Source organism: Orcinus orca, chromosome 3 (assembly GCF_937001465.1).
Source record: "Orcinus orca chromosome 3, mOrcOrc1.1, whole genome shotgun sequence".
Lineage (NCBI taxonomy): Eukaryota > Metazoa > Chordata > Mammalia > Artiodactyla > Delphinidae > Orcinus > Orcinus orca.
Genome location: NC_064561.1, coordinates 67,519,818 through 67,546,343, shown reverse-complemented (window position 1 = coordinate 67,546,343; position 26,526 = coordinate 67,519,818). Strand labels below are relative to the sequence as shown.

At 37.6% G+C, this 26,526-nt stretch overlaps 7 protein-coding genes and 1 long non-coding RNA gene across 10 annotated transcripts in view; 5 read left to right on the top strand and 3 right to left on the bottom strand.

Annotated features, from left to right (window-relative positions):
• LOC117196771 (uncharacterized) overlaps window positions 1-26,526 on the top strand; it is a 190,218-nt gene that overhangs the window by 41,868 nt on the left and 121,824 nt on the right. The window lies entirely within an intron of this gene.
• LOC101286646 (transcription initiation factor TFIID subunit 7) overlaps window positions 1-26,526 on the bottom strand; it is a 209,203-nt gene that overhangs the window by 73,822 nt on the left and 108,855 nt on the right. The gene's annotated exons all lie outside the window — the stretch shown is intronic.
• Window positions 1-26,526, bottom strand: part of LOC101284110 (transcription initiation factor TFIID subunit 7) — a 179,059-nt gene that overhangs the window by 43,678 nt on the left and 108,855 nt on the right. The window lies entirely within an intron of this gene.
• The window catches only part of LOC125964116 (transcription initiation factor TFIID subunit 7), a 178,927-nt gene that overhangs the window by 43,678 nt on the left and 108,723 nt on the right, over window positions 1-26,526 (bottom strand). The gene's annotated exons all lie outside the window — the stretch shown is intronic.
• LOC101284350 (protocadherin beta-2) overlaps window positions 1-26,526 on the top strand; it is a 116,532-nt gene that overhangs the window by 21,790 nt on the left and 68,216 nt on the right. The gene's annotated exons all lie outside the window — the stretch shown is intronic.
• LOC101280781 (protocadherin beta-4) overlaps window positions 1-26,526 on the top strand; it is an 80,906-nt gene that overhangs the window by 4,052 nt on the left and 50,328 nt on the right. The window lies entirely within an intron of this gene.
• Window positions 1-26,526, top strand: part of LOC101285117 (protocadherin beta-3) — a 78,186-nt gene that overhangs the window by 17,243 nt on the left and 34,417 nt on the right. The gene's annotated exons all lie outside the window — the stretch shown is intronic.
• LOC101286140 (protocadherin beta-5) lies at window positions 10,398-21,267 on the top strand. Its single transcript, XM_049708684.1, has one exon. It carries the CDS (start codon window positions 11,064-11,066, stop codon window positions 13,452-13,454), a length of 2,391 nt encoding a protein of 796 aa, XP_049564641.1. The 5' UTR covers window positions 10,398-11,063; the 3' UTR covers window positions 13,455-21,267.

Here is a 26,526-nt window from a genome sequence, read left to right as displayed (position 1 = left end):
ATTTTTTCTAAGGATATAATGAAATAAAAAAGGAAAATTACTGTTTAAGTTATTATTGAAACATAGCTATTAGCCTTCATCCAATCTAATACTTGAAACTAGAAAGTGATAAAAATGAGAACAAAATTAAACACAAACAAATATATGACATAAATACGGTAGTCAACTTTAACTTCTCCATTTACTTTAACTTCTCCATTTACTGTTAGATATTTAAATGAAATAGTTTTTATGTATGATGAAAAGAAATGTGATTAAAGTTTTCAGCAATATATTTCAACATTATGAACATCTAAGTTCATGTTTTTGTTTATGCCAGGAAAGTCCAATTTATATAATCACCCAAATGAGACTGGCCAAACACTCAGAACCACATTTATGAATTTATATGAGTAAATTTATGAATTACTTTGTGTATTACTTTATAAATTACTGTGTGTATTTATAAAGGATGGATCATTCCTTACTAGCTGGGGATCACCACCAGTCTTTGGTGTAGAACAGATCAACATTTTAAAATTCAATGATTATAATTTAATAGTAAATATAATCCAAATAACTTCCACAAAATGAATACCTTAAGAAAAACAGGCCAGTTCTACTTTTGCAAAACAAAAATAGAGAATGGAGGCCAAATATCTGGATAATAATACCCATTTCAATCATAGTTTCTCAAGTGCTTCTATTATATGTGCATTTTTTACAATTCCTTTGTTGTTGTTTTTAGGCATAGCATATAGTGAGTTTAACACATGCTGTTTTAGGCACAGAAATTCTACTGAAGGCAATATAACCCACATCACTTTAAGACCCTCTATTTCTTACTACCAGAAATTACAAAATATAGATTTTAAATAGTCTTAAATTATAAGTTATGCACATATTTGGTGGAATTCTGTTTCCCGGTTAGATGGATTATCTAACAGCAGAAAACAACAATAAAACCTGTTTTAAATTCAGAAATTACCAGTTTCAAGCAACAGAGAGCAGATGATATAAAAAGAACTGAAGGGGCTAAGATTCCTGAAAAGGAAAATCCTTGGAGTTCTGAACTGACTCCTACAGTCAATTTGCCCTAAGGAAATCTGCAAACTCAAAGAACAGACAAAAGGCTTCTGCCAGGGATGGCGTAACTTCAATAGCCTTTGGCAAACTGGAAGATTCAAGCTCAAGGCCAGTTTTCCCCCTCATGATGCTTGTCAAATTCTGGGACATTCCAGGGAAGAAGACTAAAAACTTGAAGGAAAATTTCAGAAAAGCAGAGTGAAGTTTTAATAGTCTTAATGCATGAAAATTAGAGTTTGTGATCTGCCATGGGAAAGGCTGTGGAGAATACACTGAGTTCTGAACTGAAAATTCTGAAGGGTCAGGTGCTTTTCAGGACTGCAAAGAACCTTGACTAAGCACAGTGCTTGTTTGAATTAAGGCACTTTGATTAGACATGACTCTATCAAGCTAACAGAGGAAAAGGTGAACTCTTTCTGGAAGAAAATAATATCATCTGGATCCTGGACAGCTTTTTACATTTATCTTCAGCATTCAATAAAAAATTATGAGGCACACATACAAAAAGGCTGGTTGACATGAATAAAACCTAGAGGAAAAATAGACAATACAGAAGACCTACGATAAAATACATACTAGAACTTACTGACAGTGATGTTAAAATAAGTATGACTGATATGTTAAAATAAGGAATACAGAAAATAGGTAGAAGAGAATTTCACAAGAGAATGGAATAAAATGGAAATTAATTTTGGAATTGAAGAATATAACTGAAATTTTAAAATATTAGATTGTGTAATGGCATAGTAGTTGTAAAGGATTATAGGATTAGTGAATGCAAGACAGGCCAATATTAAATATCCAAATAGAAACACTGAGGAATGAAATAATTAAAAATACAGACAAGACTACTTAGTGACATGTGGAACATAATGAAAAACTCCAACACACATATGATTGTAATCCTAGAAGGACTAGGAATGGGGAATAAGCAATGTTTAAAGAAATAATGACCAAGAATTTTCCAAAAATGGTGAACAAAATGTACCGCTCAAGATGCTCAATGAAACCCAATTAGGAGAATAAAAAACAATGGTAGATGGGAGTGTTTCCTTAATTTCTCTTTCAGATTTTCATCATTAGTGTACAGGAATGCAAGAGATTTCTGTGCATTAATTTTGTATCCTGCTACTTTACCAAATTCATTCATTAGCTCTAGTAGTTTTCTGGTAGCATCTTTAGGATTCTCTATGTATAGTATCATGTCATGTGCAAACAGTGACAGTTTTACTTCTTCTTTTCTGATTTGGATTCCTTTTATTCTTTTCTTCTCTGAATGCTGTGTCTAAAACTTCCAAAACTATGTTGAGTAATAGTGGTGAGAGTTGGCAACCTTGTCTTGTTCCTGATCTTAGAGGAAATGGTTTCAGTTTTTCACCATTGAGAACGATGTTGGTTGTGGGTTTGTCATATATGACCTTTATTATGTTGAGATAAGTTCCCTCTATGCCTACTTTCTGGAGAGTTTTTATCATAAATGAGTGTTGAATTTTGTTGAAAGCTTTTTCTCTATCTTTGAGATGATCATATGGTTTTCATCCTTCAATTTGTTAATATGGTGTATCACATTGATTGATTTGCATATATTGAAGAATCCTTGCATTCCTGGGATAAACCCACTTGATCATAGTATATGATCCTTTTAATGTGCTGCTGGATTCTGTTTGCTAGTATTTTATTGAGGATTTTTGCACCTATGTTCATCAGTGATATTGGCAAGTAGTTTTCTTTTTTTTGTGACATCTTTGTCTGGTTTTGGTATCAGGATGATAGTGGCCTCGTAGAATGAGTTTGGGAGTGTTCCTCTCTCTGCTATATTTTGGAAGAGTTTGAGAAGGATAGGTGTTAGCTCTTCTCTAAGTGTTTGATAAAATTCGCCTGTGAATCCATCTGGTCCTGGGCTTTTGTTTGTTGGAAGATTTTTAATCACAGTCTCAATTTCAGTGGTTGTGATTGGTCTGTTTATATTTTCTATTTCTTCTTGGTTTAGTCTCAGAGGGTTGTGCTTTTCTAAGAATTTGTCTATTTCTTCCAGGTTGTCCATTTTATTGGCATATAGTTGCTTGTAGTAATCTCTCACGATCCTTTGTATTTCTGCAGTGTCAGTTGTTACTTCTCCTTTTTCATTTCTAATTCTGTTGATTTGAGTCTTCTCCCTTTTTTTCTTGATGAGTCTGGCTAATGGTTTATAAAGTTTGTTTATTTTCACAAAGAACCAGCTTTTAGTTTTATTGATATTTGCTATTGTTTCCTTCCATTTACCGTTGCAACGAAAAGAATAAAATACCTAGGAATAAACCTACCTAAGGACAAAAGACCTATATGGAGAAAAATATAAGACACTGATGAAAGAAATTAAAGATGATACAAACAGGTGGAGAGATATACCATGTTCTTGGATTGGAAGAATCAACACTGTGAAAATGACTATACTACCCAAAGCAATCTACAGATTCAATGCAATCCCTATCAAACTACCACTGGCATTTTTCACAGAAGTAGAACCAAAAATTTCACAATTTGCATGGAAACACAAAAGACACCGAATAGCCAAAGCAATCCTGAGAAAGAAAAACGGAGCTGGAGGAATCAGGCTCCCAGACTTCAGATTATACTACAAAGCTACAGTAATCAAGACAGCATGGTACTGGCACAAAAACAGAAATATAGATCAATGGAACAGGACAGAAAGCCCAGAGATAAACCCACACAAATATGGTCACCTTATTTTTGATAAAGGAGGCAAGAATATACAATGGAGAAAAGACAGCCTCTTCAGTAAGTGGTGCTGGGAAAACTGGACAGCTACATGTAAAAGTCTGAAATTAGAACACTCCCTAACACCATACAGAAAAATAAACTCAAAATGGATTAAAGACCTAAATGTAAGGCCAGACACTATCAAACTCTTAGAGCAAAACATAGGCAGAGCACTCTATGACATAAATCATAGCAAGATCCTTTTTGACTCACCTCCTAGAGAAATGGAAATAAAAACAAAAATAAACAAATGGGACCTAATGAAACTTAAAAACTTTTGCACAGCAAAGGAAAACATAAACAAGATGAAAAGACAACCCTCAGAATAGGAGAAAATATTTGCCAAGGAAGCAACTCACAAAGGATTAATCTCTAAAATATACAAGAAGCTCATGCAGCTCAATATGAAAAAAACAAACAACCCAATCCAAAATTGGGCAGAAGACCTAAACAGACATTTCTCCGAAGAAGATATACAGATTGCCAACATACACATGAAAAGATGCTCAAATCACTAATCATTAGAGAAATGCAAATCAAAACTACAATGAGGTATCACCTCACACCAGTCAGAATAGCCATCATCAAAAAATCTACAAACAATAAATGCTGGAGAGGGTGTGGATAAAAGGGAACCCTCTTGCACTGTTGGTGAGAATGTAAATTGATACAGCCACTGTGGAGAATGGTATGGAGGTTCCTTAAAAATAGAACTACCATATGACCCAGCAATCCCACTACTGGACATATACCCTGAGAAAACCATAATTCAAAAAGAGTCATGGGTTTCCCTGGTGGCACAGTGATTAAGAATCTGCCTGCCACTGCAGGGGTCACAGGTTCAAGCCCTGGTCCAGGAAGATCCCACATGCCCCGGAGCGGCTGAGCCCATGTGCCACAACTGCTGAAGCCTGCGTGCCACAACTACTGATGCCCGCGCAGCTAGAGCCCATGCTCTGCGACAACAGAGGCCACCGCAGTGAGAAGCCTGTGCGCCGCAGTGAAGAGTAGCCCCTGCTCGCCACAACTTAAGAAAGCCCGTGTGCAGCAAAGAAGATCCAACACAGCCAAAAATAAATAAATACATAAATAAATTTATTTTAAAAAAAGAGTCATGTACCACAATGTTCATTGCCGCAGTATTTACAATAGCCAGGACATGGAAGCTACCTAAGTGTCCGTCAAAGATGAATGGATAAAGAAGATGTGGCACATATATAGAATGGAATATTACTCAGCCATAAAAAGAAACGAAATTGAGTTATTTGTAGGGAGGAGGATGGACCTAGAGTCTGTCATACAGAGTGAAGTAACTCAGAAAGAGAAAAACAAATACCATATGCTAACACATATATATGGAATCTAAGAGGAAAAAAAAAGGCTCTGATGAACGTAGGGGCAGGACAGGAATAAAGACACAGATGTACAGAATGGACTTAAGGACACGGGGAGGAGTAAGGGTAAGCTGGGACGAAGCTAGAGAGTAGTATTGACATATATACACTACCAAATGTAAAACAGTTAGTGGGAAGCAGCTGCAAAGCACAGGGAGATCAGCTCAGTGCTTTGTGACCACCTAGAGGGGTGGGATAGGGAGAGTGGGAGGGAAATCCAAGAGGGAGGCGATATGGGGATATATGTATACATATAGCTGATTCACTTTGTTATACAGCAGAAACTAAAATAACATTGTAAAGCAATTATACACCAATAAAGATGTTAAATGAAAAACAAAGCACAGCTAGGAATATCACAGGAAGGCTGCTAAAGACTAAAGTCAAAGAGAAAATCTTAAAAGCAATCACATGAAGATGACATATTGCTTTGAAAGGAACAACAATAAAATGGAGAGCTGACTATCAAGCAGCCAAAAGACAAAGGAATGATGTCTTCAGAGTCCTGAAAAAAGAATAACTACCAGACTAGAATTCTATCACCAGAAAATATATCTTTCAAAAATGAAGCTTTCAAACAAACAAAAACTGCAAGAATTAATCACAGTCGCATCTGCACTAAAAGAAATACTTTTTGTGGAATTCATTAGGCAGAAGGAAAACAGTCCTGAAGGAATCACAGATTTGCAGGAAGAAATGAAGAACAAGAATAAGGGTAACTATAAATTGCTATTGATTATTAAAGGCAAAAATAATAGTTTCTTAAAGGATTTAAAATATACATAAAATTTTAATTCATGACAATAATAATGTAAAAGGCAGGTGCTATAAACAGAGTTAAGGAATTTTAAGGTTCTAAGCATTATCATGGGAGTAGTAAAATTAAATAATTTGTATTAGACTCTTGTAGATCAAAGATGGATGTTGTAATCTCTAAGATAATCACAAGGAGAATAATTTTAAAATTAATCGAAGGAAAAAAATAAATATCTAAATAATCAAAAAGAAGAAAAAACTTTAGGGACAAACAGGAAAAATTTAGATGGTATATATAAGTGGATAGATATCAAATATTACATTAATTGCAATTGGATTAAATAATCCAATTAAACAACCAATATTGTCCGATTAGGTTTAAGAAAAATTCAACTATATGCTGTCACATAACTGTGTGTGTCTCTGTGTGTGTGTTATGACAGAAAGTTTGAAAATTTAAGAATAGAAAAAGATACATGACACAAACACTAACCAAAATAAACCAAGTATAGATATAGTCACATAAGACAAAGGAGACTTTAAGGAAAGATGCATTACTAGAGATAAAGAGAGATATTTCATAATGATAAGGAGGTAAATATACCAGAAGTATGTCAATTCTAAGACTGAATATATCCCCATAATTACAAAATATAGAAAGTTAAACTGAAAGAACATAAATAAGAAATAGATAAATCCAGTCATAGGAAGAGGATGTATTACAACTCTCTCAACCCCTGATAGAATAAGAAGACACACCTAATATTAAAAATCTGAACAACACAATAATTATATCTGAATAAACTGACATACATAGTACACTGGAGAGTACACATTCTTTTTATATGCACATGCATATATCAAAATTATCCATATTCTGGGTCATAAGGCAAGTCTCTAATTTTTTTTAAAGAATTGAAATCACTCAATATGCTCTCTGACAGTGAAATTAAGGCAGAAATAAAAATTTAAAAGAAATACCCAAATGCTTCAAAATTAAATAATATAATCCATCAGTCAAAGAAGAAATCACAGAAGAAATTTACATATATTTTGAACTGGGTAAAAGTTAAGATCTGATATATCAAAACAGATTTTACAGGGAAATTTTAAAACTTTAAATGCACAGGTTAGAAAAGAAAGGTTAAAAATCAATAATCTAAGCTTTCATCTGAAGAAGCTAGAAAAAGAACAAATCAAATACCAATGTAGAAGGAAGAAAATAATACATATATATATATAAACATACATAAATACAAAGCTGACAAATATACAACCAAGAAGATTAACAAAACTTAAAGTTGGTTCCATGTAATAATTAATAACTCTTATTAAAAACTCTTCATAAGGGGCTTCCCTGGTGGCGCAGTGGTTGAGAGTCCGCCTGCCGATGCAGGGGACGCCGGTTCGTGCCCCGGTCTGGGAAGATCCCACATGCCGCGGAGCGGCTGGGCCCGTGAGCCATGGCCGCTGAGCCTGCGCGTCCGGAGCCTGTGCTCCGCAATGGGAGAGGCCACAACGGTGAGAGGCCCGCGTAACTCCCCCCCGACAAAAAAAAAAAAAACTCTTCATAAGACTAATGTTAAAAAGAAAGAAAACATCGATCATAAATATCAGGAATGAAAAAGGAACATCACTACCAATCCTACAGACATTAAAAAATAAAAGAGGATGTTATGAACAACTGTATGCCAATAAATTTGGTAATTTATGTAAAATGGAAAACATCTTTTAAAAACACAATATACTAAAACTGAAACAAGAAGAAATCTGATTAGTCATATCTTAAGTAAATTAAACGTGATTAAAAACCTTGCCGCTTCAGTTCACACTAGTGAATTCTTCTAAATACTCATGGAACAACTAACACCAATTTATACAAAATCTTTTAGAAGACAGATAAACAGGAAATATTTCCCAGATTATTTGGGTACCAGCATGACTTCAATGGATTATGACATCCAAACCTGAATAGGACATCATAAGGAAGGAAAACTAGAGACCAATCTCTTTTACAAACACAGATGGAAACATTCTAAACAAAATATCAGTAAATAAAATTCAGAAATATATAAAAGAGAAATAATAAATTATGAGAAAACTGTGTTATTTTAGGAATGCAAATCCAATCAATATACTACATTACATTAATAGGTAAAGGAGTAACATCATATGATTACGTCAATGGATACAGAAAAAAGTCACTAGTGAGCACACACTCATGGTAAAATTGTTAGCAAACTGAAAACAGAAGGGAACTTTCAGAAAGTATTTTAAAACATACAGTAAACATTATCCTTAATGGTAAATTATTTAAAACTTTCCCTCAGGGATCAATAATGAGACAAGAATGCTTGCCTTTACTATTTCACTTCAGTGTTTTACTATAGGTTCTAACCAGTGGAATAAAGCAAAGAAAAAATAAAAGACACAATGATTGGAAGAGAAGAAATAAGTCTTTTTTAAAAATGACATGATTGTATACATTAAAAGTCATAAAGAATCTGCAGACTATTAGGATTAATAAATGAAGTAAGTAATGCCACTGGATATAAGGTCTACATGCAAATAATAATTGTATTTCTATACAGCAACAAAACCCAGAAAATTAAAAATTTCAAGCATCATTTACAATAGTTTCAGAAACATCAAATATCTAGAAACAAACATAACAATATGCATAAGACTTCTACACTGAAAAATATAAAATATTATTGAGAAAAGTTAAATATCTGAATAAACAGAGGAATATATAATGTTCAATAGTTGGGAGACTCAATATTGGGAATATGTCAGTTCTTCTCAACCTACAGATGCAATAAAATCCTAAACAAAACTTCAGATTTCTTTGTGGAAGCTGACAAGCTGAATCTAAAGTTTATATGGGGACTTCCCTGGTCATCCAGTGGTTAAGACTTCGCCTTCCAATGCAGGGGATGTGGGTTCAGTCCCTGATCAGGGAGCTAAGATCCCACATGCCTTGTGGCCAAAAATCCAAAACATGAATCAGAAGTAATACTGTAACAAATTCAATAAAGACTTAAAAAAAATAGTCCACATCAAAAAAAAATCTTTAAAAAAAGAGAAAGGTAAAGTTTATATGGAAATACAAAGGGACAGTAATAACCAAAGCAGTCTTAAAGAAAAAGAATAAAACTGGAGGACTTAGCAATCAGATACTAAAACCTATTATGAAGTACAGTAATTAAGATAATATTGTACTGTGGGATAAACAAAGAGAAAAATGGGAAAAAAAGGCTCTTGAACAGAAGTATGGACCCCTGATTTATGAAAAAAATGGCACGTCAGAAACAATTGGGAATGGAACTTCTTTTCAATAGATGGTGCAGTCATTTGGATATTTATATGAAAAAAAAATAATTTGACCCTAACCTCATTAACATGAAAAAATAATTTCAGGAGGATTATAGCTCTAAATGTGAAAAGTAAAGTAATTAATTTTTCAAAAGCACCATACAACAATATTTTCTTCACTTTAGTGTATGCAAAGATTTAAAGAAAACACAAAAAGTTCTAACCATAAATAAAAAATATTGAAAAATTAGAGTAAAAGTTAAGAAGTTTTGTTCTTCAAAGATGCCACAAGAGAGTTAAAATGCATGCCATAGAATGGGAGAGAATATTTGCAATACATACTTCTAAAAAAGTACTTATACCCAGAATATATAAGGAACTTCTAAAGATTAATAAGAAAAAAAGACAAATACCCTAAATAGAAAAATAGACAAAAAACTTATGTACTTCACAAGAATATACACTAATAAAAATAAACGTGGAAAATGTGCTCAATTTAATTAATCATCAGGGAAATGCTAATTAAAATTACAATATGACATCATTACACACTCATCAGAAAGGTTAAAATTAAAAGATATTATCAAATGTTGACAAGCATATGGAGCAACTGGAACTCTCACTCTGCTGGTTTTGGTAAAAACACAGTTGAAAACTGTTTTGCAATATCTATTAAAGATATATATATATGTGCACATCTTAAGGCACAACAGTCTAACTCCTAGGAATATAGTAAATATAAATGCACACATAGACACCAAAAGACATATACAAGAGTTTTCATAGCAGCACTACTCAAAATATTCCCAAACTGAAAAACCCCAGTGTCCATCAACTGGAGAATAAAAAAACAAATGGTGGTATAGTCATACAATAGAATACCATAAAGCAATGAGAATAAAATAAATTAGAACAATATGTAACAGATGAATTTTACAAAGGTAATGTTGAGTGAAAGAAGACAAACATAACACTCTATAACTCCATTTGTATAAAAGTTCAAAAAAGACACACACAAGCTCTATGATAATAGAAATCAGGAGAGTGCTTACCTTTAGGGGGGAGGGGGCAATGAGAGGAGGGGGCTTCTAGGGTTTTTGTAACATTTTAATTTTAATTTAGGTTTTGCTTATGAGTGTGTTTACTTCCTGAAAATTTTTTGAGTTGTACACTCATGATTTATGCCCTTTTCTAATATGTAATATTTTAAAATAAAAATAACCTTAATAGTGTAAACTTTTGTAAACATCCATTATTGCTTATTTCATGAATATAATCAAATAAGAATCACACAAAAGAAAGTTTCTTCAAGTACTCAAAAGATATTTTATGAGGAATACTAGTGTTGTAGTTTGTTCTGAATAGTATTCTTTCGCTGGAAGTTAACTTAGCACATGTTTATTTAGAACTTACAATAACTGAGAAGTGGAGATACAACTGGGAACACTTCTGTGACTTTCTAACTTGGAAAGAGACGGCAAATACTATATGCAATAGTAAATAAGGACGCCTGGTGGTGCTGCAGGCTAGGAGTAGGAATGAATGGCTCTGTGGATACCCGGGAAGCCATTAAGCTGGGAATCAGAACTCTGAATGCTTTCTAAAAGAAGGAAGCATTTTACATAAGATCTAGAGGCAGAGATCTCCAGAGAAGGGCATCGTTCTACTGCAGGTCAGTCAGAAAGATCTAATTCGAGTTTATTTAGCCAAATCATCTGGGTTGATTGCATACGGAATTGAAGAAACTGCAAGTTCTTGAACCGGGTCTGAACAATGGAGACTGCACCAGCAAAAACGCTACAGAAAAGGCAAGTTATCTTTCTTGCTATATTATTGCTTTTGTGGGAGGCTGGCTCTGAAGCAGTTAGGTATTCCATGCCAGAAGAAACTGAAAGTGGGTCTTTTGTGGCCACCCTGGCAAAAGACCTGGGGCTCAGGGTGGGGGAACTGGCCACTCGGGGCGCGCGAATCCATTACAAAGGAAATAAACAGCTCTTGCAGCTGGATGTAACGACCGGGAATTTGCTTCTATATGAAAAACTAGACCGGGAGGTGCTGTGTGGGGCGACAGATCCCTGCATACTGCATTTCCAACTATTACTGGAAAACCCGGTGCAGTTTTTTCAAGCTGATCTGCAGCTCACAGATATAAATGACCATTCCCCAGAGTTCCTCGAGAGGGAAATGCTCCTAAAAATCCCAGAAAACGTCCAGACAGGGACTGTGTTTCCTTTGAAAATAGCTCAGGACTCTGACATAGGTAGCAACACTATTCAGAATTACACAATCAGCCCCAACTCCCATTTTCATGTTGTCACTCATAATCGCGGAGATGGCAGAAAATACCCAGAGCTGGTGCTGGACAAACCGCTGGATCGGGAGGAAGGGCCTGAGCTCATTTTAACCCTCACGGCGCTGGATAGTGGGGCTCCGCCCAGGTCCGGGACCACTGCAGTCCGCATTGAAGTCGTGGACATCAATGACAACGCCCCTGAGTTTTTACAGTCGGTCTATGAGGTACAGATTCCGGAGAACAGCCCCCTAAACTCCTTAGTTGTCGCTGTCTCCGCCCGAGATTTAGATGCAGGAACGAATGGGAATGTAGCCTACGCTCTATTCCAAGGTGATGAAGCTACTCAACCATTTGTAATAGACGAAATAACAGGAGAAATTCGTCTGAAAAGGGCATTGGATTTCGAGGCAACTCGATATTATAACGTGGAGATTGCAGCCACAGATGGCGGGGGCCTTTCAGGAAAATGCACTGTAGTTATAGAGGTGGTGGATGTGAACGACAACGTCCCCGAACTGACCATGTCGACGCTCACCAGCTCTACCCCAGAAAACTCCCCAGAGACTGTGGTGGCCGTTTTCAGTGTTTCTGATCCAGATTCCGGGGACAACGGTAGGATGGTTTGCTCCATCCAGAATGATCTCCCCTTTCTTTTGAAACCCACATTCAAAAACTTTTACACCCTAGTGACCGAGAGGCCACTGGACAGAGAAAGCAGAGCGGAATACAACGTCACCATCACCGTCACAGATATGGGGACACCGAGACTGAAAACCCAGCACAACATAACCGTGCTGGTGTCCGACGTCAACGACAACGCCCCCGCCTTCACCCAGACCTCCTACACCCTGTCCGTCCGCGAGAACAACAGCCCCGCCCTGCACATCGGCAGCGTCCGCGCCACAGACAGAGACGCGGGCGCCAACGCCCAGGTCACCTACTCGCTGCTGCCGCCCCTCGACGCGCACGTGCCCCTGGCCTCCCTGGTGTCCATCAACCCGGACAACGGCCACCTGTTCGCCCTGAGGTCCCTGGACTACGAGGCCCTGCGGGCATTCGAGTTCCGCGTGAGCGCCGCCGACCGCGGCTCGCCCGCGCTCAGCAGCCAGGCGCTGGTGCGCGTGCTCGTGGCGGACGACAACGACAACGCGCCCTTCGTGCTGTACCCGCTGCAGAACGCCTCGGCGCCCTGCACCGAGCTGGTGCCCAGGGCGGCCGAGGCGGGCTACCTGGTGACCAAGGTGGTGGCGGTGGACGGCGACTCGGGCCAGAACGCCTGGCTGTCGTACCAGCTGCTCAAGGCCACGGAGCCCGGCCTGTTCGGCGTGTGGGCGCACAACGGCGAGGTGCGCACGGCCCGGCTGCTGAGCGAGCGCGACGCGGCCAAGCACAGGCTGCTGGTGCTGGTCAAGGACAACGGCGAGCCGCCGCTCTCGGCCAGCGTCACGCTGCACGTGCTGCTGGTGGACGGCTTCTCGCAGCCCTACCTGCCGGCCTCTGAAGCGGAAGCGGCGGACGCGGCCCCGGCCGCCCCGCTCACCGTCTACTTAGTGGTGGCCTTGGCGTCGGTGTCGTCGCTCTTCGTCTTCTCGGTGCTGGTGTTCGTCGCGGTGCGGCTGTGCAGGAGGGGCGGGGCGGCCTCGGTGGGTCGCTGCTCGGTGCCCGAGGGCCACTTTCCGGGCCACCTGGTGGACGTCAGCGGCACGGGGACCCTGTCCCAGAGCTACCAGTACGAGGTGTGTCTGACGGGAGGCTCCGGGTTAAATGAGTTTAAATTCTTGAAGCCGATTCTCCCCAACCTCCCGACCCAGGGCGCTGGTGAAGAAATAGAGGAAAACGCCAACTTCCGGAATAGCTCTGGATTCAGTTAGGGATCTCATCATGATGCAAGGTATTTGTCATTTATCTCTAATTTCCCCAGATACCGAATTTGAGGGCGTCATGGAGAAAAATTCCATCTTCCGATATAGCCTTGATTTCCTTTTTGTAATGAATTAGTCCATTTAACTTTCCCTTGTCCAATTTTTGAAAACTAAATTCTGTTGTCATTGCATTTATTTATAGTGTGCCATTCCAAATCCTTGCATGCTGTTGATTTTCCTGAAATTTTTGCTCCTTCCGTTGGTACTTGTTGCAATGAACTGTCTTAATAAAATATTGTTTTCTCTATATTCATTCTGTTTCATCACGCTCTAAGTTATTTGATGCTAAATAGCAAAAATTTAAAATGTTTAAATATTCATTTTGTTTGCAAAGGAATACATTCATATAACAAATATAATACGTGAGAAAGCATGATGAAAACCAACACTTCTATTTACACTTCTTTCCTAGCTCTCATCCTACTGGCAAATAATTCTTTAAATGAATATTTTATTTCAATTATAACATACATACAGAAAAGTGAAAAATCCTTAACACAGCTCACTGTATTTTCAGAAAGTGAACATACTTGGTATCAGCATCTTGAAGAAACGAAGCATTACTAGCATCCCAGGTGCCACACAAATTACCCCTTAAAATCACTACCAGCTCAAGTATAACAAATATCTCAACTTCCAATACTATAGTTCAGTTTTGCCTGTTTTGAATTTATATAAATGGAATAGTAGAGTGTGAACTGTTTTGCATCTGGCTTCTCAACAATATGTTTATGACATTTATCCGTGATACTGCTTTTAATTTTAGTTCTTCATTCTTGTTGCTGTATAGTATTCCACTGTATGAATATGTCACAATTTATAACCCATCTTACTGTATGTGGATATTGGGGTTGGTGCAACGTTTGGCTGTTTGAATAATGCTACTATAAACATTCTCTTACATGTCCTTCAACAAACATGTATATGCATTTCTGTTGGGTATATACCTAAGGGTGGAATTGCTACTCATTTAGTAAGTGCATGTCCACTTTTAGTAGATATTTCCAAATCGTTTTCCAAAGTGGTTGTCCCAGTTTACATTGCTTTCAACAGTGTCTGGATATACCAGTTCCTCAGCATTCCTGCCAACACCTGGTATTATCTGTTTTTCATTTTATCCCTTTGGAAAGCACTTTTAAACCTTCATTTTCTAACTTTTTAAACACTTTCTTATCACTAAAGAATATGTTTGTAACTTTTTCGTAAACTTTAAACAATTAATTTCATGCTATTGTTGTTTGGTATCTGGTACTTAAAATTTCTCTCATACATCCTTCACATATAGCTGTCTCACTATTTTCTATTACTTCTCTGCTCAAACTGAAAGCTCCATTTATTGTTCCACTAACAACAGTTTCTTTTGATTTTCTTGGATGAAAGAAACTAATAGAATTCTTATTTTTCCTGTTACTTGTTTTTCCCTTATACTTTCAAACCTCTCAAAAATGCGCTTTTACTTTTATATAGTTAGGGTTAATGACCCATTCTACAACTGTAGCTAAGAATTCCTTGTTTGTCTATAGATGTTTTAAAACCTGAAAAGCAATGTTAAAATTTTACTTTTAATGACCATATAAATTATGAATGCCCTGCAGGTAAAGATCACCAGGAACACATTATATCAGAACATTATAGTCAGTAAAGGTGGGTTTACTGACTTATAATGAGGGAGACTGCACACCATGGGGAACCATGGGTCAACTAAGTAACAGTGCCCTACAAAGGAGTTAGAGGATTTGGGCTTATGTTAGGTGATTGCGGTAGGGTTCAAGAAAGTCTCCTTCTTTCCTTCTTCTTTTTTTTTTAATTCCTTCTCTTTGCTACAGTATATCCTCTAGTGGCTTCTTAAGAGAGAGTGCACAAAAATAAACTTTCTCTGTCTCTGCATATCTGAAAATGCATTTAGTTTTCACTTCCACTTCATAAATGTCTTACGTGTTACTTATGTCATTCAATGTTTTATACATTCTAACGATTCGTGCCTTTTCATATCTGGGATTTTTTCATCTCTAGTATTATTTCCTTAATAATTGTATTCCTAACTTTAGCTTGTTATGTTTGTCTGAGACTTGTACTTGTTGGATATTAAACATGTTAAATTGTTTCTCTATCTTTCTTATATTTCTCTTTTACATCTTTGGTTTTTCCTCTATATCCTAACTTAGAGTTAGTCCCTCACTTTATTTTGAGTATTTTTATTGAATTTTTAATTTTAGTGGCATATTTAAATCCCGAAGAGTTTTCTTATTATCTGATTGTGTCTTTTCCATAGTAGCACTTGGGATTTTCAAAGTTCACTTTATTTCCTGAATGATCTGTTTCCTGGAGGTTGCATTTTTCTTTTTGTGTTTCTGTGTCATTTGTGGTTTTCATATGTCTGGTGATAGATTATCTGTTCATATGTAAGAAAAAGAAACTGAGTAGCTGGTGTGTAGCAATTGCTGTTTTCTCTTCTCTGCTTTGTTTTTATTCAAGATTTTTTTTGATGTGGACCATTTTTAAGTTCTTTATTGAATTTGTTACAGTATTGCTTCTGTTTTATGTTTTGGTTTCTCAGCTGTGAGGCATGTGGGTTCTTAGCTCCCTGACCAGGGATCAAACCTGCATCCCCTGCATTGGAAGGTAAAGTGTTAACCACTGGACTACCAGGGAAGTCCCAAGTCTTGTCTGCTTTTGTGTGATAAGGTGGTCTTCACCCAAGTTTCTGTCCTGAGTGGAAATTTTGACATGGTACTCCATGTGAGGTAGTGCAGAGCCAGGTTTATAAAATATCAGACTTTACTTTAAGGGGCATTGTGATGAATGGGCAAAGAACTCTTTTCAGGATGTGGCCCGGCAAGTGTCAGGAATAAATATCCTAGTGTTCTCCAAAAAATTTTCTTTTATTTCTTTAGAAATGAGCCTTAATGTTTTTGAAGGAAGGTTTGGAGGGAAACTAATAATTATTAAAATTATATGTTACATACAATGTATTATTATTATTACTATTATACAATTTCTACGCACCTTACTGTTTTCTAAATTCTTTACACATATCTCATTTAATCCTCAAAATAATGGTACAATTGGTATGCCAATTTTAGAGATGAACAAACTGGACATACAGAATTAAAGTAACTTGCCCAAGGCTACCTAGCTAGTAAGTGGTGGAATCAGGATTTGAGTCCAGGCAGCCTGACCCTAAAGACATTACTTTTTTGTTTTTATTTTTTTCTATTTTGAAATCTATTAAACATTCCAAAAAGTGTATACAATGTATATGTGCAGTTTAAAATAAAAATAATAAAATGTTCATCACCCAGCTTAAGAATTAGAACAATACCAAGACCTTGGAAATCCCTGTGTGCCTCCATGATAACATCTTCCACCCTCATTATAATCAACCACTATCCTGAATTTTTAATTAATTACTTGTTATTCTTTGTAATTATATCAGATATGCATATATAGCTAAATAATACATTGTTTGATTTTTGTCTGTCTTTGAAATTTATATAAATGGATTCATGTAGTATGGATCATCTGTGGGCTTGCTTTTTTCAATCATTATGGTATTGAATTCATCCATGTTAATGCAGTTCATTCATTTACACCACTCTACAGTATTCCACTATATAAATACACCTTCACCTTTAAATTCATTTTAATGTTGATTGACTTTTGGGTTGCTCCAAGAGTTTTGTTACCATAATAATACCGCTATAAGCATTCTTGAATACATCTCCTCATGCACTTGAGCAAGAGTTCCTTTTGGGTACAGGCACATCTAGGAAGGTACTACCTGGGTCATAACAACAACTAGAAAGATATCGAAGTGAATAAAATAGACTATTAAAAGATGCCAACACCAAGATGAAAGAGATGTTGGAAATATCTGAGAATGATTTTTAAGTGGACTGAAAAATGCCTCAATGAGCAATTACAAACATGCTTGAAACAAAAGAAAAAATATTCTCAGAAAAGAAATGTAAAGTGGCAGCAAGGAAATAAAGAAATATAAAGGAATACCAATGGAATTTTTACAAATTAAAAATACAATCATTGAAATGAAAAACAGTAGATGAGCTCAACAACAGGAAGACAAAGAGTCAGGGAACTAGAAGATAGAACAATAGCAATTATGTACCCAATTTGAGCAAAAGAGAGAAAACAGAGTGTAAAAATTAACAGAGCCTCAGGGACCTGTTGGACAATACCAAGAGATCTAATATTTGTGTCACTGGAATTCCAGAAGGAGAAGAGAAGACTTTCCAAATGTGGCAAAAGATAGAGACCCAGAGATTCAAGAAGTCAAACAAATCCAAAGCAAGATAAACAAACAAACAAAAAATTTATACCAAAAGACACAGTCAAATTTCTGAAAACTAAAAAGAAGGAAAAGATCTTAAAAGCAGCAAGAAAGAAATGACACATTACCCATAGGGCAATAACTATCTGAATGAGAGTAGATTTCTCATCAGAAACCATGGATGTCAGAAGAAAATGGTGTATTTTCCAAGTGGTGAAAGAAAAGAAAAATTAACCCAGAATTCTATGTCCAGTGAAAATATCCTCCTGGAAGAAACTGGTTGCCAGTAGGCCTACCCTAAAAAAAAAAATTAAAAAAAAAAGGCTAAAGGGAGTTCTCCAAACAGAAAGGAATCAATAAAAAAAGGAATCTTGGAACATCAGGACAGAAGGAAGAACACAGTAAACAAAAATATGGGTAAACACAATAGACTTTCCTTCTCCTTTTTAGAATTTAGTTTTCTAAATTATGTTTCACGGTTGAATCCAAAATTATAATACTGTCTGATATAGTTCAAAATGTATGTAGAGGAAATATTTAAGACAATTATAAATGGGGGAGAGTAAAGGGAGGAAGGTTTTCAACCCTTCTCTTGAACTGGTAAAATGACAACCAGTAAACTGTGATAAGTTATGTGTGGGCCAACCACTATAAAAGCTATACAAAGTGATACACTAAAACCCACTATAGAGAAATCAAAGTAGAATTCTAAAAAACATTCTAATAACCCACAAGAAGACAGGAAAAAGAAAATGGAGAAAGAAAAGATAGACAAATAAAAAATAAAATGGCAGACTTAAGCTTTAACATATCAGTAATTATATTAAATGTAAGTGGTCTGAACACACCAATTAAAACAGAGATGGGCAGAATGGGTTTTTAAAAATGACCAACCATATGCTGTCTATAGGAAACTTCACTTCAAATATAATGATACAGGGGCTTCCCTGGTGGCACAGTGGTTAAGAATCCTCCTGCCAGTGCAGGGGACACAGCGTCGAGCCCTGGTCTGGGAAGATCCCACAGGCTGTGGAGCAACTAAGCCCGTGAACCACAACTATTGAACCTGCGCTCTAGAGCCCATGAGCCACAACTACTAAAGCCTGCTCACCTAGAGCCCATGCTCTGCAACAAGAGAAGCCACTGCAGTGAGAAGCCCACACACCACAACAAAGAGTAGCCCCCACTTGCCGCAACTAGAGAAAACCCATGCGCAGCAATGAAGACCCAATGCAGCCAAAAATTAATTAATTAATTAATTAGAAAATATATATAATGATACAGGCAGATTGAAAATAAAAAGATAGAAAAATATATTATGCAAAGAAAATGACATTGGAGATATAGTAGGACATTATATAATGATAAAAGAAGACATAGAAAGCCTAAATATGTACACACCAAACAACAGAGTTGAAAAATATGTGAAGCAAAACCTGATAGAACTGAAAGGAGAAATAGATCCACAATTAAAGTTGGAGACTTAAACACCCTCTCTCAACCCTATCTCAACTGACAGAACAACTAGGCAGAAAATCAGCGAGAGTACAGAAAACTCAATACCATCAACCAACATATTTATAGAACACCCACCCAAGAACTCCAGAATACACATCCTTTTCAAATGCTCAGAGAACATATACAAGACAGACCATTTAAACAAGTCCATAATATAAACTTCAACCAATTTTTAAAAATTGAAATCATACAGCATGGGTTCTCCAACCACAATGGAATCAAACTAAAAATCAACAGAAAAATAACAGGAAAATCTTCAAACACTTGGAAACTAAACAACACACTTCTAACTAATCCATGGGTCAAACACAAAGTCTCAAGGGAAAATTTTCAAATATATTGAAGTGAATGATCTTCCCCAACCATTTCAGATTTCAAATGTGTTTAGCATCAAACTGTTTATATTTTAAAACTTTTCTGCTGCATATATCACATCAGTTGAAAGGTTTTCGTAAGTTATTGGCTTATATATCATTTCTGTCTTTTCCCTGAATAATTGTGTTTTTCCTTGCACATAACTAAATTCAGAAAGATTTCCAAGAGGTTCAATCCATCCTTGAAGTTTAGTCTTTATCTTTCATTTTTAATAACTTGAAGATTTTTTAAATGTTATAATGGAATGAAAGGAAAACAAACACACGTGGCATATAAATGGAAATCAGCTTGATCAGCTATGCAACAGTTATAAGTTAACTAAATAAAATTAAGTTTAACACACTTTACAATGTTTCATCAGTTAAAGTACTATTTCAACTCACCGGTAATAATACAACTAAATTAATCTTGAAATGGTCACTTCAAATTAGCATACATAAGCAAGAAAGAGCATGGGACACGGTGATTTTTTACATTGTTTACCTTTCTGTGTTGTGTCCAGAGGAGACCGATATTTTGCCACCTAATTATTAAAATTAACCTGGAAAATATAATTAAGACAGTTCCCAGTGAATCATGGAAACGTTCATTATCTTTAACACTGATGGATCCATTTGTTAAAAATGATACAGTTAAGATTGGTGCATTTCAATTTGTGTAAACATTATCTTAAGAAAAGAACTATACAGTACTGGCACAAAAACAGAAATATAGATCAATGGAACAGGATAGAAAACCCAGAGATAAACCCATGCACATATGGTCACCTTATCTTTGATAAAGGAGGCAAGAATATACAGTGGAGAAAAGACAGCCTCTTCAATAAGTGGTGCTGGGGAAACTGGACAGCTACATGTAAAAGAATGAAATTAGAACACTCCCTAACACCATACACAAAAATAAACTCAAAATAGATTGAAAACCTAAATGTAAGGCCAGACACTATAAAACTCTTAGAGGAAAACATAGGCAGAACACTCTATAACATAAATCACAGCAAGATCCTTTTTGACCCACCTCCTAGAGAAATGGAAATAAAAACAAAAATAAACAAATGGGACCTAATGAAAGTTAAAAGCTTTTGCACAGCAAAGAAAACCATAAACAAGACGAAAAGACCCTCAGAATGGGAGAAAATATTTGCAAATGAAGCAACTGACAAAGGATTAATCTCCAAAATTTACAAGCAGCTCATGCAGCTCAATATGAAAAAAACAAAAAGCCCAATCCGAAATTGGGCAGAAGACCTAAACAGACATTTCTCCAAAGAAGATATGCAGATTGCCAACAAACACATGAAAGAATGCTCAACATCATTAATCATTAGAGAAATGCAAATCAAAACTACAATGAGATATCATCTCACACCGGTCAGAATGGCCATCATCAAAAAATCTACAAACAATAAATGCTGGAGAGGGTGTGGAGAAAAGGGAACACTCTTGCACTGCTGGTGGGAATGTGAATTGGTACAGCCAGTATGGAGAACAGTATGGAGGTTCCTTAAAAAACTAAAAATAGAACTACCCTATGACCCAGCAATCCCACTACTGGGCATATACCCTGAGAAAACCACAATTCAAAAAGAGTCATGGAGTTCGGTCCCCGGCTCACTGTGCTCGCCTCAAGCAGGCCCGAGTTCGCAGCAGCGCTGGGGGCCCCGGGCCTGTGACCACAAAGAGGGAGCCGGGGCCCGGACGGGAGCGCGGCGGCGGCAGCTGAGGCCCAGGCCAGGCCCCCTCCCTTCAGCCGCCCGTCTGCCCCGCCCCCGCCGGCGGCGCCGCGCCCCTCCCCCAAGCGCCAGACTAGCGCGGTGCGGGGACCGCGCGCGAAGACATGGGGGAGAAGCTGGAGCTGAGGCTGGAGTCGCTCTTGGGGACCGAGCCGTCCGTCTACCCGTGGCCGCTGCCGGTCTACTTTCCTGAGTTTCTGGGAAGGCCTGGTTTCCCCAAAGGAACGATTTCTGGTAGAAGTCTGAAGGTCTGACCCAAGAAAAACAAATCCAGTACAGCCAATGAATTGAGGACAAGAAGGTTTCCAATCAGGTGGAAAGACTATCTCCCAGTTGAACAGCGGATGCCTGGGACTCATTTCATTGCTTTCAAAGTTCCTTTAAAAAAGAGTTTTGAAAAGAATCTTGCTCCAGAAGAACGTTTCCCCCCTTGGATCTCTTAACAAAATCCAAGGACAGAATGAAGAACTTGGGCTGATTATTGACTTAACAAATACTCGCCGCTATTACAAGCCAGAGGACTTACCAGAAACTATTCCTTATTTAAAAATTTGTACAATTGGGCATCAGGTGTCAGATGACGACGCTAGTTTTAAATTCCAGTGTGCTGTTAATGGGTTTCTGAAAGAACATAAAGATAACGCTCGAGAGAGGCTATATTCATCTGTGTTAATCACTGCTGTGTTTCCTGAACATGCCTAGAAAACATCCTGAAGAAGGGTGCCTGAAATTTGACTTTTAGAAATTAAAAGTCAAGTTAAAAAGTGAGTGACGGGCTTCCCTGGTGGCTCAGTGGTTGAGAGTCCGCCTGCCGATGCAGGGGACACGGGTTCGTGCCCCGGTCCGGGAAGATCCCACATGTCGCGGAGCGGCTAGGCCCGTGAGCCATGGCCGCTGAGCCTGCGCGTCCGGAGCCTGTGCTCCGCAACGGGAGAGGCCACAGCAGTGAGAGGCCCGTGTACCGCAAAAAAAAGAAAAGAAAGTGAGTGACAACTTAAATGATATATGGACTATTTTGCTGACTTACAAGAGCATGCAGAATTAAATATGACCCAGTTGAAATGTTAATTTTATTTTAATGTGTATATTGGGGTGGAGTCTTAAAGGTGCCAGAAAACAAGCATTCACCCGTCCTGTTTGGAACTGCAGCACACAGGCACCTTCAGTTACCAGTTCTGTTCATTCCACAGAATCGTCTTGGGAAAACATAACTGTTTTTTATGTACCTGGTATATATCTTAATTAGTTTGAAGAATTTCCCAAATACCTGTTAATATGTAGTTCTCCAATTCCAATCTTGCCACGTCCTGTACCAGTGACACAGCACATAGGAGTTTTATTTCTCTTTCTTTCTCTGGGTTGCTGAGAACCCAACGAAAGAACAATGGAATGGCATCAAAGAGATCAGGGTTCTTGACTCAGATTTGCCATAAAATAATAGTGTCCTCTTGGGAAAATTATAGTTATTCTAGGCCCCTTTCCTTTTCTTTACTTTGACAGAGCTGCACTAGATGACCCCAAGTAACACTGCGCTCTTTGCAGTAGTAGCTTAGACGTTATTGGTTTTCTGAAACAAATGAAGACAGTGACACAGGAAACTGTGCAACATCTCTGTGACTATGTTTTCTTAGAGTTGCCTCCATTTTACAGATGATAAGATGGCTGAGCACAGAAGTAGGTGTTTTGACCAGAGGTTCCAGAGTAGATGGAACTGAACCACAAGTTTCCTTCATTCCTGAAGCTCACTTAGCCAAAACATAGGCTTCTGAATATTAAGCTGTAAAGCATATTATCAGTATGCTTTAAAAGAAGCGGTTCTTCTAGGATTTCTAATTACTAGCAGGCGGTTTTGAAATTCTTAGAAGATCATCTAATTTTGTGAGATTTACAGCTCTATTTTCCTGTCAAGCAAGTTGTATTAGTGCCAGACAATCACCTGAGCTTCTGGATGCTTCTCTGAACCTCTTGAATTTTTCTTCTTGCTATCTGAAATTCATGCCAGATAAGCCTTTTTGTAGAGAGCATGTACAGACTTGTCTATTTTCATATAAGAAAGCGATGCAGTGAGCCAGGTCGGGGGTTAAGCCCTCATTCTCAGAGTGGTGTTGAGCTCCTGGTGAAATATTATCATCATTTCCTCAGAATAGAAAAGCAGTTATCTCAAGTTTTTAATGCCATTAACTATTTATACATTTATGTATAATACATATATTTATTGTACCTACGAGGTGTGCTCTCTTTGGGAAGTACAAAGCTATTTGAGACGTAAAAAAAAAAAAAAAAAAAAGAGTCATGTACCACAATGTTCATTGCAGCTCTATTTACAATAGCCAGGACATGGAAGCAACCTAAGTGTCCGTCAACAGATGAATGGATAAAGAAGATATGGCACATATATACAATGGAATATTACTCAGCCATAAAAAGAAACGAAATTGAGATTTGTAGTGAGGTGAATGGACCTAGAGTCTGTCATACAGAGTGAAGTAAGTCAGAAAGAGAAAAACAAATACCGTATGCTAACACATATATATGGAATCTAAAAAGCAAACAAAAAAATGGTCATGAAGAACCTAGGGGCAAGATGGGAATAAAGACACAGACCTACTAGAGAATGGACTTGAGGATATGGGAAGGGGGAAGGGTAAGCTGGGACAAAGTGAGAGAGTGGCATGGACATATATACACTACCAAACGTAAAATAGATAGCTAATGGGAAGCAGCCGCATAGCACAGGGAGATCAGCTCGGTGCTTTGTGACCACCTAAAGGGGTGGGATAGGGAGGGTGGGAGGGAGGGAGATGCAAGAGGGAAGAGATATGGGGATATATGTATATGTATAGGTGATCCACTTTGTTATAAAGCAGAAACTAACACACCATTGTAAAGCAATTATACTCCAATAAAGATGTTAAAAAAAGAAAAAAGAAAAGAACTATACAAAAAAAAACACTGAGTGGGAGGCATAAAGTGGAGGAAAAAGTACAGATGAAACAAGACAGAATGTTGTGAAGCTGGGTGATGTGTACATGCAAGTTTATGCTGTTTACTTTGTATATGTTGAACTTTTTCCATAATAAAGACTTGAAATGAATTATTCCTTGTGAGACGTTTGTAAAAGCAAAGTCAATTCAACTCTAGCCGATCAAATCAAAGCAACTGAGAAGCATTTTCCTGATGGAATCTAATGTAATCCACTTTCCAAAAAGGCAGTTTCTTCACATACCCAACTGATATCTTTTGGGGTTACATTAAGATACTATCTTCTTGGGGCTTCCCTGGTGGTGCAGTGGTTAAGAATCCGCCTGCCAATGCAGGGGACATGGGTTCAAGCCCTGGTCTGGGAAGATCCCACATGCCGCGGAGCAACAAAGCCTGTGCGCCACAGATACTGAGCTTGCACTCTAGAGCCCGTGAGCCACAACTACTGAGCCCTCGTGCCACAACTACTGAAGCCCGCAGGCCTGACAGCCCGTGCTCTGCAACAAGAGAAGCCACTGCAATGAGAAGCTGGCGCACCGCAATGAAGAGTAGCCCCTGCTCGCGACAACTAGAGAAAGCCCGTGCACAGCAACAAAGACCCAATGTAGCCAAAAAAAAAAAAGTTTTTTTTTTAAAAAAGAGGGGCTTCCCTGGTGGCACAGTGGTTAAGAATCCACCTGCCAATGCAGGGCACATGGGTTCGAGCCCTGGTCCAGGAAGATCCCACATGCCTCAGAGCAACTAAGCCTGTGCACCACAATTATTGAACCTGCGCTCTAGAGCCCACGAGCCACAACTACTGAAGACCCCGCGCCTAGAGCCCGTGCTCTGCAACAAGAGAAGCCACCGCAATGAGAAGCTCACGCATGGCAACGAAGAGTAGCCCCCGCTTGCCACAACTAGAGAAAGCCCGCATGCAGCAACGAAGATCCAACGCAGCCAAAAATAAATAAATTTTTTAAAAAAAGAGGAAACCAAAGAAGATAACAAAAAGATACTACCTTCTTTCTCTCTAACAGGTAATGCTCTCACAGACACTTCAATGATCTAACTTGATTTTTTACACATACTGTACTAATAATGAAGATTTGCTTTAAAATGAAAAAATAATTTAATAAGCTGTATTTGAGGATGCCTGCAGGCAAAGAGAGTGAATAAAGGACACTGTGGATGCCAGCGATGCCATTAAGTTGGAATCAGAACTCAGACTGCCCACTGAAAGGAGGAAGCATTTAGGATCGAGCTAGAAATAATTTTGTTTCAGAGAAGAAACTAAACCCATCCAAGATGTTTATGATTGTTGGTTTTACTCCATCAGTGTATTTTGTTATTCAGACCCTCAAGGAAGTCTGTTCTCAGTAACATTTATCAAGTGAAACAAAATGATCTTAATTTTATCCTTCTGGGTAGATAGAGGTGCTTTTCAACTACAAAATGACTTCATCTGTTCAGAGTTTAGATTTATTTACCTTTATTTATTTTAGCTAGAGTTGAAGTATTTTGAAAAATATCATTTTTAATCCTCCATATTCACTCCTTACCTGAAGTGAATTTTGCTTGAACTCGATTGATTTCACCTCTCAATAAATATGAAATCATTCTTAAATGAATTATGTTTGGTGTATTTTGTGTACTCAGATATGCACTGACCCATTTAATGTATTCTCAGGAAGTTTAGAGATACATTTTCCAATTTATCTCTGCAGAAATTGGTGAGCTGTGAATGAATATAGCCATGATGAACCATCATTGAATTCCAGGGTATCCACTCAAATATAATTCACGTTTCACACTACCTTATTTGGTCTATATTTATAGGACCTAGTGTCATCCTTGTTGTGAGAGACTGGTAGAGGTGATTCTTGAATGTTTGTTTTCTGCATTGCATATGCTCTTACAACAGGGCAATATATTTGGACCTTGATTAATTACTTAATATAGCAGGGAAATTTAACCCAAAAGTTACAATAAAATGAAGACCACTAATAAAATCATGACCATTTCTACCCATACAAAAATGAAGGGAATCCTAAAATGCTTACTTATGACAGATACCTGATTGCTCCTAGTCCCTCTTTTAAATACTTTAATTTGATTAGATACTTCTATCATAAGTATTTCTTGGC